At 47.4% G+C, this 14,012-nt stretch overlaps 1 protein-coding gene across 2 annotated transcripts; it reads left to right on the top strand.

The window, feature by feature from the left end:
* The first annotated feature begins 431 nt into the window (after positions 1-431).
* Positions 432-11,533, top strand: RGR (retinal G protein coupled receptor). Of its 2 annotated transcripts, XM_060203773.1 has the most exons (7): positions 432-595; positions 1,661-1,817; positions 3,599-3,724; positions 5,454-5,603; positions 7,278-7,395; positions 8,924-9,037; positions 11,212-11,533. In XM_060203773.1, the coding sequence occupies exons 1-7, from the start codon at positions 517-519 to the stop codon at positions 11,341-11,343; spliced, it is 876 nt and encodes a 291-aa protein (XP_060059756.1). In that variant the 5' UTR covers positions 432-516; the 3' UTR covers positions 11,344-11,533. The 2 variants fall into 2 exon arrangements, with proteins under 2 accessions (XP_060059756.1, XP_016048353.2); XM_016192867.2 differs by lacking the exon at positions 8,924-9,037 and having other exon boundaries at positions 3,599-3,720; positions 5,450-5,603.
* Positions 11,534-14,012: the final 2,479 nt, after the last annotated feature.

Below are 14,012 nucleotides of genomic sequence, written 5' to 3'. Positions count from 1 at the left end.
ATACACATACTCACATGCATGTGTGTATATACACGTCTGCATGTGTGTACATACAGGTGATCATGTCTGTATGTGAACAAACATACATCTACATGTGCAGGTGCATACACACACGCAGCACTGGGCTTACCATCACCTACAAACATGGAAGGGCCAGGCTCCTGGTCAACTTCCAGGCACAGCTGCAGCTGCCACCCCACCCTGTGCTCCCCACCCCTTCTTTGGTTATGTAACTCTTTACTAATTCAACCTTGGATTCCGGGTCCTTAATCCTGCTCACTGGGGCTGAAATGAATGCAATGGGGCTTCCTCCAGTCCAGTTCCACAAAGCCTGCTCTGTCCAGCTTATGAATGGGTACTTTCTGCACGGACCAAGAGCATGATCTTAGAGCTGGGGCAGCAAGATAGAGCATAGACCTAGCATAATCACCTGCATGTCCCAGCACGTGCGGTGGCCCCTTAAAAGGGGAGCACCTGGCTTTGGGCAACTGGAGAAGAGCTGGGCCATCAGGAGGAATGTCAGAGTCCAGGGCCCTGCCCACCAGCTTTGGGGAGCTCGAGGTGTTGGCAGTGGGAACAGTCTTGCTGGTGGAAGGTAAGCCTGGCAGAACCTGGGGTGGAGTGGTGATCCAGTGGACTATCAGAGCCCAGCTCCAAGCACAAAGCTGCCAAGGAGACAGCCTCAAAGGCAACTCCTGTGTGTGGACCTGTGGACTCTCCCAGTGGTTACGTTTAGGGGATGCACCCTAAAGGATGGGGTTCAAGGGGAGAGACACTAAACAAGGGCCAGGAAGGGAGGACTTTATGAGATAGGGCAGTTGTCCTGGGTTGAGAACTAAGCTTCAGATATTTCTAAGTCCCTTTACTCACAAGAAAGTTTAAATTGTTTCCTGAGGATCTTGCAAAGAATTCCATATACAGGGCATCAAGGGGGTCAGGCAGTGGCACACTGGGTTAAGCACACATAGTACTAAGTGCAAGGACCTGTACAAGGATCCTGGTTTGAGCCTCTGGCTCCCCACCTGCAGGGGGGAAGCTTCACAAGCAGTGAAGCAGGTCTGCAGGTGCCTATCTTTCTCTCCCCCTCTCTGTCTTCCCTCTCCTCTCAATTTCTCTCTGTCTTATCCAATAAAAACAGAAAAGTGGCCACAAGGAGCAGTGGATTCATAGTTCAGGCACCGAGCCCCAGCTATAGCCCTGGAGGCAATATATATATTCTTTTAATGAAAGATGAGAAAATAAAAAAAAATTAAAAAAAAAGAAAGATGAGAGAGAGGAGAGATGGGGGGAGGGGGAGGGAGAGGGAGAGGGAGAGAGAGAGAGAGGGAGAAGAAAGAGCCCCGCTCTGCTCTGGCTAGTAGTGGTGCTAGGTATTGAACCTGGGACCTTGGAGTCTCAGGCAGGAAAGTCTTTTGCAGAACCATTATGCTGTCCCCCCAGCCCTATGATTATCCTAGCATGGACTATGTTAGCATCATTAGTTTTCTTCATTCTTCTGTTTTCCCCATGAATGAGTTATTAGTGGGCAGGATACATGTTTCCTGATTCTCAGCACCTGAGAGCCAGCCAGCTCACCTCTGTGTTTGAGGAGCTGCCCTGTCAGGTTCTGACCCCAGGGTGATCCTGTTAAGCTGATGGCAGCTCCTACCCTTCCTTTCAGCTCTCACAGGCCTCAGCCTCAATAGCCTGACCATCCTCTCCTTCTGCAAGACTCCAGAGCTGCGGACCCCCAGCCATCTGCTGGTGCTGAGCCTGGCTGTGGCAGACAGTGGGATCAGCCTGAATGCCCTGGTCGCAGCCATATCCAGTCTCCTCCGGTACCACTCCACTCCTCTGCTCCTGGGTCCTCAGGCCCCACCTGGGACTGGACCATTGCCACTGGACAGCCAGGCCAGAGGCCTTCTCCCCACAAGAAGTTAGAGAGGCTGGAAGTCTTGAGTTAGCATTATTTGTAAATAACTTAGAACCATACTTAGCACCTCGGAAATCCTAAACAAGTATATGTGACAGTGGGTTCTGGAAGCAAGGTCTTGGCTGCGGGGGAGGGAGTGCTGGGGGGGAGTTTCTTAAGTGGGGCCAGGCAGTGGTGTACCTGGTTAAATGCACACATTACAGTACACAAGGACCCCGATTCTAGCCACTGGTCCTCACCTGCATGAGGAAATCTTCACAAGTGGTGAAGCAGGCATGCTGGTGTCTCTCTGTCTTTCTCCCTCTCTATCTCCCCCTCATCTCTCAATTTCTGGTTGTCTATACAATAAATAAAAATAATATAAATTAAGAATATATATAAAGTTGTAGTCGGGCAGTAGCACAGTGGGTTAAGTGCACATGGTGCAAAGCACAAGGACCTGCACAAGTATCCCGGTTCAAGCCCCCAGTTCGAGCCCCCGGCTCCCCACCTGTAGGGGGTTCCTTCACAGGCAATGAAACAGGTCTGCAGGTGTCTATCTTTCTCTCCCCCTCTCTTTCTTCTCCTCCTCTCTCCATTTCTCTCTGTCGTATCTAACAACGAAACATCAATAACAACAATAATAACTACTACAACAGCAATAATAATAAATAAAAAGCAGGGAATTGGGCGGTAGTGCAGCCGGTTAAGTGCACGTGGCACAAAGCACAAGGACCGGAGTAAGGATCTCAGTTTGAGCCCCCAGCTCCCCGCCTGCAGGGGAGTCGCTTCACAGGCAGTGAAGCAGGTCTGCAGGTATCTGTACTTCTCTCCCCCTCTCTGTCTTCCCCTCCTCTCTCCATTTCTCTCTGTCCTATCCAACAACAACATCAATAACAACAATAACTACAACAATAAAACAAGAGCAACAAAAAGGAAAATAAATAAATATTTTTAAAAAACAAGGGCAACAAAAGGGGGAAATAAATAAATATAATATATAGTTCACTCTGGAGACAATGTCCTGACTTGGAGGACGTGGGGGTGTGGGTGGATCATTTAAGTGAAATCTAGAGTCTCCAGTATTGTCTCAGAGACTTAGTGAGACTGTTCCCTGAGCTATATAGAACATTTCTGAGCTGTTTCTGAACATTACAAATGCTGGAGCCCAGCTGGGTGTATAGATTCCATGCTGGCTAGTCTGTGTCCTGAGATTTCCCTGTGTCCCTACCCCTCCCAGTGTGGGGAAGGAGACCTGTGTAGCTTCTGTCCTGGTGCAGCCCCTGGAACTAAGAAGGGGACTCTGGCCTGTGAGCAGCGCTCTGGTTAAAAAAAAAAGGGGGGGGGGGAGAGAAGAGGAAGATAGACACCAGCAGACCTGCATTACCACTTGAGAAGCGACCTGCCCTGCATGTGAGGACCAAGGGCTTGAACCCATGTCCCTGACAATGTAGTGTGCTTAACCAGGTGCACTACCAACTGCCCCCCAAGAGTCTCTTTACATAATCATTATGCTATGTTATCTACCACTGCTCTTTACTATTTTTTTTTCAAACATAACCTTCAAGTAGAGAAAAAAAGAGAGAGAAAAAAAATTCCTAAAGCCCTCTTCTGTGAATCTAGGGCACCACTCAGGGTGGGGCCCTCCTGGGGCAATGTGGAGTGTGACCAGAGGTAGGGGTCCCTGATGTCCAGTGTCTCTCACAGGCGCTGGCCTTACGGCTCTGATGGCTGCCAGGCACACGGCTTCCAGGGCTTTGTGATGGCGCTGGCCAGCATCTGCAGCAGCGCAGCCATTGCCTGGGGGCGCTACCACCATCACTGCACCCGTAAGTCTTTGAGTTCCCAAGGTGGACAGATACAGATGAAGGTTTACTGGGCATTTGCCCTTTCAAGAGGGTGTGGATGGGTATGAGTGCACCTGAGTGTGCTGTGGGCACCCAGGAAGGGAGTGGGCAGACTAGGGGCTGTGGCAGAGAAGTGTCCAGGCTGCAAAGTGCCGGGAAGGCCATGTCCTTGCTGTAGCATCAGGCAAGTCACAGAGCCCTCTGAACCTTAGCCTCTTCCTCTGCTATATCATTTCCAAAACCACTTTCACTGTTTCATTTTGAAAATCATAATGAGGGGCCAGGCTGTAGCACACATTACAGAGCACAAGGACCGGCGTTCAAGCCCCTGGTCCCCACCTGCAGGGAGAAAGCTTTGTGAATGGTGAAGCAGGGCTGCAGGTCTCTCTCTGTCTTTCTCCATCTCTATCTCCCCCTGCCCCCCTCAATTTCTCTCTCTCTCTCTCTATCCAACCATATATATATATTTTTTTTTTTAACTAGAGCCCTACTCAGCTCTGGTTTATGATGGTGCAGGGGACTTAACCTGGGACTTTAGAACCTCAGGTATAAGAGTCTCTTTGCATGACCAATATGCTATCTACCCCGCCCAAAAATATTATTTTTGATTTTTTTATTATCTTTATTTATTTATTGGATAGAGACAGCCATAAATCGAGAGAAGAGGGTGACAGAGAGGGAGAGAGACAGAGAAACACCTGCAACTCTGCTTCACCACTCATGAAGCTTTTCACTGCAGGACCAGGGGCTCGAACCTGGGTCCTTGCACACTAGAACATGTGTACTCAACTAGGTGTGCCACCACCCCCAAAATATTTTTTTAATATTTTTATTTAATGCAGTGATAGATAGCAGTGCTCTTGTTTAAAAAGAAGGTGGGGAGTCAGGTGGTAGCACAGCACAAGGACTGGCGTAAGGATCCCAGTTCAAGCCCCCAGCTCCCAACCTACAGGGGAGTCGCTTCACAGGCAGTGAAGCAGGTCTGCAGGTGTCTATCTTTCTCTCCCCCCTCTGTCTTCCCCTCCTCTCTACATTTCCCTCTGTTCCATCTAACAACGATGACATCAATAACAACAACAATAACTACAACAACAATAAAAAATCAGCAAGGGAAACAAGAAGGAAAATAAATAAACAAATATGTTTAAAAGAAGAAGAAGAAAGAGGTGGAGAAAGAAGTAAAGAACATCCCTCTGAGGAAGGATGGGCTGCCACCCATTCCATGGAGGGTGAAACTGGGATTCACAGAAACTCTTGCCTGGGGAACTAAGCTAGAAAGCAGCAGAGCGGGAGTTGGGCTGTAGCACAGCGGGTTAAGCACACATGGCACAAAGCCAAGGACCAGTGTAAGGAAGGCAGTTCAAGCCCCCAGCTCCCCACCTGCAGGGGAGTCGCTTCATAGGCAGTGAAGCAGGTCTGCAGGTATCTATCTTTCACTCCCCTCTCTGTCTTCCCCTCCTCTCTCCATTTTTCTCTGTCCTATCCAACAACGACGACAACAATAATAATTACAACAATAAAAAACAAGGGCAACAAAAGGGAATAAATAAATAATATAATAAAATATAAAAAATGGGAATAATAATAAACATTAAACAAAAGAAGAAGAAAGCAACAGAGCTCAGGGACATTCTGCATGACCGAGAAGTCCACCCCTTTTCACTCTACCAAGGCATCACCTCTTTTCAACTGTTCTCTTTTGTCCTTGCAGGCAGCCAGCTGGCATGGAACACAGCGGTCTTTTTGGTGTTCTTTGTGTGGGTATCTTCTGTCTTCTGGGCAGCACTGCCCCTCCTGGGCTGGGGTCACTATGACTATGAGCCACTGGGGACATGCTGCACCCTGGACTACTCTAGTGGGGACAGGTGAGGAGGGAACAGCAAGAGGGATCTGGGCTCTGAGTCCTCATGACAATAGTGTCACAGCTAAGAATCCAAACAGGGATGTTGTCAGTGTTCAACAGACAACCTCGACCTTACGGTTAGAATGTGCATTAGCAAGCTGACAGTGTGACTGGGGAAAAACCCCCTCTAAAGACCAGCTAAGAAATGGGGATACTGTGGAAACTGAAGAGCAGGAGCCAGGTGGTGGTACATGTACAAGGACCCGGGTTCAAGCCCCTAGTCCCCACCTGCAGGGGGAAAGCTTCACGAGTGGTAAAGCATGGTTGCAGGTATCTCTCTGTCTCTTTCCCTCTCCAGCTTCCCCTTCATCTCAATTTTGGGCTGCCTCTATCCAATAAATAAAGATAATCATCATCAGCATCACCTAAAAAAAAATAACAGGGGCCAGGTGGTGATGCACCTGGCTGAGCACATATGATAAAAGTCACACAAATCCCTGGTCCCCATCCTGCAGAGGGAAAGCTTTACAAGTGGTGAAGCAGTGTTGCAGGTGTCTCTCTGTCTCTTTCCCTCTCTATCACCCCCTTCCCTCTCAATTTCACTCTGTCTTATTCAATAAAACAGAAATTTGCCATTAGGATCAGTGGCTTCATAGTGCTTGCAGTGAGCCCCAGTGATAACCCTGGAGGGTAGAGAGAGAGAGAAAGAGAGAGAGGGAGAGAGAGGGAGAGAGAGAGAGAGAGAGAGAGAGGGAGAGGGAGAGGGAGAGGGAGAGGGAGAGGGAGAGGGAGAGGGAGAGGGAGAGAGAGAGAGACCTGCAGCCCTACTTTATCACTTGCAAAGATTTCCCTTGCAGATAAGGGCCATGGGCTTGAACCTGGTCCTTGCACATTGTAACACATGCACTCAACCAGGTGTGCCACTACGTGGCCCGTTTTAAGTGTTTACTTTGTTTAATCACAAAATGTCTGTCCCTGGTGACAGACTTCCCCAGTGAAATGCTTTGTAGAGTCCTGGGTGTGGCCCACAGGCCCCACCAGGCCACTAGCTACAGATATCTCCCTACCCAGTACCCAGTAATTCCAGCAACACTGCCGCCCACATCTCCTTAGCAGCCAGGTCCAGAGTGACATGGTCTCCCCAATGACCTGCCTCCCTGTGTCTCCCACCTTGTTCTTTATCTGCTACCTTGCCACCCATGGCCAGTATCTGGAACCCCAAGCTCTCCTGTTGTCCCTTCAACTGTTTCTTCAGTGGCAGTGTCCAGTCTGTGCTGCCCACAAGCCTCTCTCAAATCCTCATGCTCAGATGCATCTTGAGGGTTCCTTCCTGCTAATCAGCTGGCAGGTCCTCCCTCTGCTTTCCTGGTCGTGAGTGTCCCATTCTTCATGCCTGGAGCACAGAAAGAGATAAGGGCCAAGCTCTTGAATGGCCCTACAGAGAGTTAAAGGAGGACTCTCCCTCCTTTCAGCATCATGGTTCTTAAAGGCCAATTCTAGAATGACCTAGAGGCTCCCCTTGCTCCAAGGGAAGCTTGGCAGGTGCCCAGGAACAAGCACTTTCTAAGAACTCCTCTGCCAGTAGCTCTCCATTCATGCTCACCTAGAGCAAAGGCTGGGGGGGGGGGGGGGGCTTATGACAGCTGCTCAACCCTAAGGAGGTACCCTTAACTTGTCTACCCATTCTTCCCAGCAGAAACTTCATCAGCTTCCTCTTCACCATGGCTTTCTTCAACTTCCTCCTGCCCCTCTTCATCACACTCATATCCTATCAGCTCATGGAGCAGAAACTCAGGAAGACAGGACATCCCCAGGTAAGGAGTGACTCAAAAACAGAAGAAACATCTCTGTCCCACTCAGAGATCATGAATTGTGTAAAAAAAAAAAAGTACTCTGTGCTTTTCAGTGCTTTTTTATTTTATTTCTTTTAAATTATCTGGTCCCAGTCTAAGTGGTATTCTTCAAGAGAAACACTGTCTTCCAGTCCGCATAGTGGAGGAACAAGCAGCTAGGATCCTAAAATCAGAATGCAGTCCACTCTCTGGTCTCTTTCGCTGGACTGCCCCTCAAACCCAGGACAGGGTGCCTGACCTGTTGACTATAGATACTGATGGCAAACTAGGTCTGAGACTGAAGTGTGAGGGCACCTAGGCCGAGGCACCCTTGTGTACAGAGTCACACTCTCAGAGCCCAGGGGTTCCCCAAATGAGCCCTGACCCAGAAGGAAATTCAGTACCTGACCCCAGCCCTGCCTCCAGACAAGTTGGGTGATTTAGAGATGGGAACTGAGACTGACAAGCAGTGAGATCAAGTGATTTTCAGTGGAATGGAACCCTTAGGGCCATGCACCTTAAATGGAAAAAGAAGATCATGCAATGGGCTGGATGGTGGTGCACCTGGTTGAGTGCACATGTTACAGTGCTTGAGGTTCAACCCAGGTTCAACCCCCCAGCCACCCACCTGCAGGGAGGGAGCTTCACAAGGGGTAAAGCATTTACTGCAGGTATTTCCCTTTCTAGCTCCCCCTTCCTCTCAATTTCTGGGAATCTCTCTTTTAACTTACCAGAGCACTGCTCTGCTCTGGTTTATGGTGGTTCAGGGGATTGAAGCTGGGACTTTGGAGCCTCAGGCATAACAGTTGCTTTGCATAACTATTATGCTATCTACCCCTGCCCAACTTCTGGCTATCTCTAGGCAATAAATAAATAAAGATAGTGGTCCAGGAGATGGAGCAGTGGATAAAGTATTGGACTTTCAAGCATGAGGTCCTGAGTTCAATCCCTGGCAGCATTTGTACTAAAATGATGTCTCATTCTTCCTCTTTCTCCTCCGATCTTTCTCACTAATAAATGAATAAAATCTTTAAAATAATAATAATAGGGAGTTGGGCGGTAACACAGTGACTTAAGCACACGTGGCACAAAGCGCAAGAACTAGCGTAAGGATCCCGGTTCGAGCCCCCGGCTCCCCACCTGCAGGGGGGTATTTCACAGGCAGTAAAGCAGGTCTGCAGGTGTCTATCTGTCTCTCTCCTGCTCTGTCTTCCTCTCCTCTCTCCATTTCTCTCTGTCCTACCCAATAACAACGACAGCGATTACAACAATAAAACAACAAGGGCAACAAAAGGGAAAATAAATAAATAAATATAATAATAATAAATAAAAATTAAAATTAAAAGAAGAGAAGTTCAAGCACTCCCAGGCTCCTTCGCTAGCAAGCACAACCCTCAGATGGCCTAGTTGTCAAACCCAGGCCAGCCCAGTACCACCCTGATGTCCAGGCTGCACGGAGCCCCCCACCTGGAGGAGCCAACACCCCTCTCCAGTGATGATTTCCCCACAGGTGAACACCACCCTGCCGGCCAGGACACTGCTGCTCGGCTGGGGTCCTTATGCCCTGCTCTACCTCTACGCTGTCATCGCAGATGTGGCCTTGCTCTCTCCCAAGCTGCAGATGGTACAGTCACCTCCAGTTCCCCAAGCCAAAGTCCCTTGCATTGCTCTGCCTCACCTCACCCCTGTGCATGGTCTCCCAGACAGTCTCTTTCTTTCTGAGAAGTCTCAGAGCACAGGTTTGCTTGCCCCCTGGGGCTACTGCTTGCAGTTATTAAGGTTTCACCTGGGGGTGACAAAGACAAACAAACAGAGCACAAGCAAGAACCCTGGGGCCCAGGACTGAGACATGTCTCCAAGAAGAAGCATGATTCCCTGCAGTATTTCTTTTCTTTTTTTTTTTTTCTTTTTTCTTTCTTCTTGTCTTCAGGGTTATTGCTCCTGGAGGCCATTTTTTCCCATTTTGTTGCCCTTGTTGTTATTGTTGTCATTGCTGTTGTTGTTGTTGGATAGGACAGAGAGAAATCAAGAGAGGAGGGGGAGATAGAGAGGGGGAAAGAAAAATAGACACCTGCAGACCTGTTTCACCACCTGTGAAGCAACCCCCCCCGCAGGTGGGGATCCAAGGGCTTGAACTGGAATCCTTACAAAAGCTGGCCCTTATGCTTAGCGTCATGTGCGCTTAACCCACTGAGCTACTGCCCGACCCCTGCAGTATTTCTTTTCATTTACCTTTATTTATTTATTGGATAGAGACAGCCAAAGATTGAGAGGGAAGGAGAGTGAGAGAAAGGGAGAGAGACAGAGAGACACCTGCAAGACTGCTTCAACACTCTAGGTGGGGACCAAGGTCTCGAACCCAGGTCCTTGCGCATTATAACATGTGTTCTCAGCCAGGTGCAGCATCACCCTGCCCCTATTCCCTGCACTATTTGCCAACTGACCAAAGACAATTCAAAGACAGCGGAACTAAGTCAAGGCCAAATGACTGGTGATGGGGGGCGGGGGCTGAGGTCATCAGACAGGGCCCAAGAGAAGAGCAGAGATTTTATCTTTCCTTTCAATTTTCTTTTCTTTATTGGAGGGATTAGTGGTTTATAGTCCACAGTAAAATACAGTAGTTGGTACAGATATCACATTTCTCAGTTTTCCACATAAACCCCAGTTCCTCTGCCATCATGTTTAAGAACCTGAACACTCCCCACCCCCACCCAACCCAAGTCCTTTACTTTGGTGCAATACACCAATTCCAGTCCAAACTCTGCTTTGTGTTTTCCCTTATGATATTTTTTTTTTTGCAATAGTTTTTTTTTTATTTAAGAAAGGATTAATTAACAAAACCATAGGGTAGGAGGGGTACAACTCCACACAATTCCCACCGCCCAATCTCCATATCCCACCCCTCCCCTGATAGCTTTCCTATTCTCTATCCCTCTGGGAGCATGGACCCAGGGTCATTGTGGGTTGCAGAAGGTAGAAGGTCTGGCTTCTGTAATTGCTTCCCCGCTGAACATGGGCGTTGACTGGTCGGTCCATACTCCCAGTCTGCCTCTCTCTTTCCCTAGTAGGGTGGGTCTCTGGGGAAGCTGAGCTCCAGGACATATTGGTGGGGTCTTCAATCCAGGGAAGTCTGGCCGGCATCCTGATGACACCTGGAACCTGGTGACTGAAAAGAGAGTTAACATACAAAGCCAAACAAATTGTTGAGCAATCATGGACCCAAAGCTTGGAAAAGTGGAGAGGAAGTATTAGGGAGGTACTCACTGCAAACTCTAGTGTACTTCTGCTTTCTTACTTTGGTGCCATACTCCAAACTCAGTCAATTTCTGCTTTGCATTTCTACTTCTTTTTTTTTTTTTTACATGCATAACATTCCCCAGATTCCCATTTAACAATACAACCCCCACTATTTCATTCATCATTTTTCATGGACCTGTATTCTCCCCACCCACCCACCCACCCCAGAGTCTTTTACTTTGGTGTAATACTCCAATTCCATTTCAGGTTCGACTTGTGTTTTCTTTTCTAATCTTGTTTTTCAACTTCGGCCTGAGATCTTTTTTTTTTTTTTTTACAACTTCTGTCCATGACTTTCAGTGTCTGGCTGATCTCACTTCACATGATTCCTTCAAACAAGTGTCTTGTTTTTGTTTTTTCCAGAGCCCTGCTCAACTCAGGTTTATGGTGGTGCTGGGGACTGAACCTGAGACTTTGATATTTTGATCACTATAGTCTTTTTGCATTGCCACTATGCTGTCTCCCTAGCCCAGTTTTGAAGTTTCCTTTCTGTCATCTTAGGTGCCTGCACTCATTGCCAAGATGGTACCCACGGTCAATGCTGTCCACTACGGCCTGGGCAGTGAGATGGTCCAGAAAGGAGTCTGGCAATGTTTCTCACCACAAAGAAGTGAGCAGGACCGAGCACGGTGAGCCTTCCTGTGGGGTTACTCGGACCCAGGCCCACCCCTGCTGCCCTGGACTGAGCCTCACACCGGGAGGCTACCCAAGAGTCCTGTCCCAGAGCTTCAGAAACCAAGATCTAGTCACCTCCCCTCCCCAGTGGCCTTGCAGAGCCCAGCTGCAACCAGACACGGGAATTCAAGAGAAACCAGGCTGAGTGATAGCAGCTGAAAGTCTGAAGCTAGTAGGTTCCCAGTACCAGTCACACTCCACTCAGAGACCATGAGACCTTGGGAATGTCAGTCTCTCTAAACTGAGCTTCCTGGAGGCCAGGCAGTGGAGCGCCTGGTTAAGTGTACACATTACAGTGCACAAGGACCCAGGTTTGAGCCCCCAGTCCCCATCAGCAAGGGGAAAGCTTTGCAAGTGGTGAAGCAGGGCTACAGGTATCTCTCTGTCTGTCTGAATCCTCTTTCCTCTCTCAATTTCTCTCTTTCTCTATCAAATAATAAAGATTTTTTAAAAGAATATTTACTGAGCTTTCTGACAACCAATGTAAGAGTTTGCTTGTTTGGGTTTTTTTTTTCTTCATTTTATTTGACAGGACAGAGAGAAATTGAGAGAGGAGGGGGAGACAGAGAGGGAGAATGAAAGATAGACACCTACAGATCTACTTCAATGCTTATGAAATGTCTCCCCTGTAGGTGGGGAGCTGGGTACTCGAACCCAGATCCTTTCATGGGACCTTGTCCAATGTAAAGGTATTAATGTGGACTCCACAGGGGTGCTGTGAGTTTTGTACAAAAATAGTACAGCTGTTCATTTAAGCAGAGATGTTAGCACCCGGAAGCTGACATGAAAGGGATGGACACTTCATGTGTCAGGCAGCAGGTTTCAGACACCTCCTGGTGGATTTTGGTGTACGTCTGACTGCCTGCTCATACTGGTGGTTCCCAGCTTCTGAAAGGTACTTACCAGAGTGGTTGTAGCAGGGGGCTGAGCAGTGGCACACTCAGCTGAGCACATACATTACCAAGTGCAAGGACCCACGTTCGAGATAAATAAATATCCAATAAATATTTTTTTTAAAAAAAAGGCCTCCAGGAGGAGCATAGTGCAGACACCAAGCCCTAGTGATAACCCTGGAGGCAAAAACAAATAAATAAAGCAAGCAGATCAGAACAGGAGCATGGTTGTAAGATAACCTACCATTCTAAGATATACATGATTAGATAAGGGGCCAAGTGTTGGTGCACCTGGCTGAGTGCACATGTTACAATGTACAAGGACCCAAGTTCAAGCCTCCAGTCCCCACCTGTAGGGGGCAAGCTTTGCAAGTGGTAAAGCAGGTCTGCAGGTGTCTCTCTGTTTCTCTCCCTATCTCCCCCTACCCTCTAGATTCCTGGCTAACTTCTATCCAATAAGTGAAGATAATTTAAAAAAATTTAAAGAATTAGTCGTATTAACAACCCCATCCACTTTATCTCCTTATTGGGCAAGATGGCTCTACCTACTGACAAATGAACTGGAACTAAAGCCACAAATAAAGCAACAAGGTGACTCTGAGTAAAGGAATGTTTAATCCCTACTCTCCTCCTCCTGAGATTCTCATTGGGACAATTTTCCTGTGGAAAAGAGCTATATGTCTGATTAGCTAAAGAGAAACAATAAATTAATTATAGCCTAAACTTTATAAATACTTTCACTTTAAAGTAGGGAGTCTGTGGTCCAGGAGGTGGCACAGTGGATAAAGCACTGGATTCTCAACCATAAGGTTCTGAGTTCAATCCCCCGGCAGCACATGTACCAGAGTGATGTCTGGTTCTTCCTCTCCTCTTATCTTTCTAATGAATAAGTAAATGAATTCTTTAAAAAAAATAATAAAGTAGGGAGTCTTTCGATTTTTCACATATAGAAATAAACCCGTGGTCCTGGAGGTGGCACAGTGGTTAAGGAACTAGACTCTCAAGCATGAGTTCCTGAGTTCAATCCCTGGCAGCACATGTACCAAAGTGATGTCTGGCTCTTTCTATCCTCCTATCTTTCTTATTAATAAAATAAATAAAATCTTTTTAAAAAAAAGAAAGAAACCCATGGGTGGAGAGAATACAGGTCCAAGAAGGATTCAGAGGAGCTAGTGGGGGTTGTATTGTTATATGGGAAACTGGGGAATGTTATGCATGTACAAACTATTATACTTACTGTTGAATATAAAACATTAATTCCCCAATAAAAAAAGAGAAAAAAAGAAAGAAACCCAATATCAAAGTTATTGACTTACTTTCTCTTTTTTAATGTTTTGTTTATTAATGGAAAAGATAAGAGGAGAGAAAGAAAGAACTAGACATCCCTCTGGTACATGTGCTGCCGGGGATCGAACTCAGGACCTCATGCTTGAGAGTCCAGTGCTTTACCCACTGTGCCATCTCCCAGACCACTATTATTGACTTACTTTCTTTTTTATTTATTTATTTATTCATTTTCCCTTTGTTTTGCCCTTGTTGTTTTATTGTTGTAGTTATTATTGTTATTGATGTCTTCGTTGTAGGATAGGACAGAGAGAAATGGAGAGAGGAGAGGGAGATAGAGAGGGAAGAGAAAGATAGACACCTGCAGACCTGCTTCACCGCTTGTGAAACGACTCCCCTGCAGGTGGGGAGCCGGGGGCTTGAACCGGGATCCTCTCGCCGGTCATTGTA

This window comes from Erinaceus europaeus, chromosome 1 (assembly GCF_950295315.1).
Source record: "Erinaceus europaeus chromosome 1, mEriEur2.1, whole genome shotgun sequence".
In the NCBI taxonomy this organism is placed as follows: Eukaryota; Metazoa; Chordata; class Mammalia; order Eulipotyphla; family Erinaceidae; genus Erinaceus; species Erinaceus europaeus.
Note: the sequence above shows the minus strand (reverse complement) of the source record. Positions and strands in the feature narration are given on the sequence as shown.

What these genes read in the sequence shown, in the direction of transcription:
- RGR (XM_060203773.1), top strand. Translation starts at nt 517, where the DNA reads ATGTCAGAGTCCAGGGCCCTGCCCACCAGCTTTGGGGAGCTCGAGGTG. An exon ending in CACCATCACTGCACCCGTAA is followed by an intron (nt 3,725 to 5,453) that starts GTCTTTGAGTTC and finishes CCTTGCAGGCAG; the next exon opens with CCAGCTGGCATGGAACACAG. An exon ending in GACTACTCTAGTGGGGACAG is followed by an intron (nt 5,604 to 7,277) that starts GTGAGGAGGGAA and finishes TCTTCCCAGCAG; the next exon opens with AAACTTCATCAGCTTCCTCT.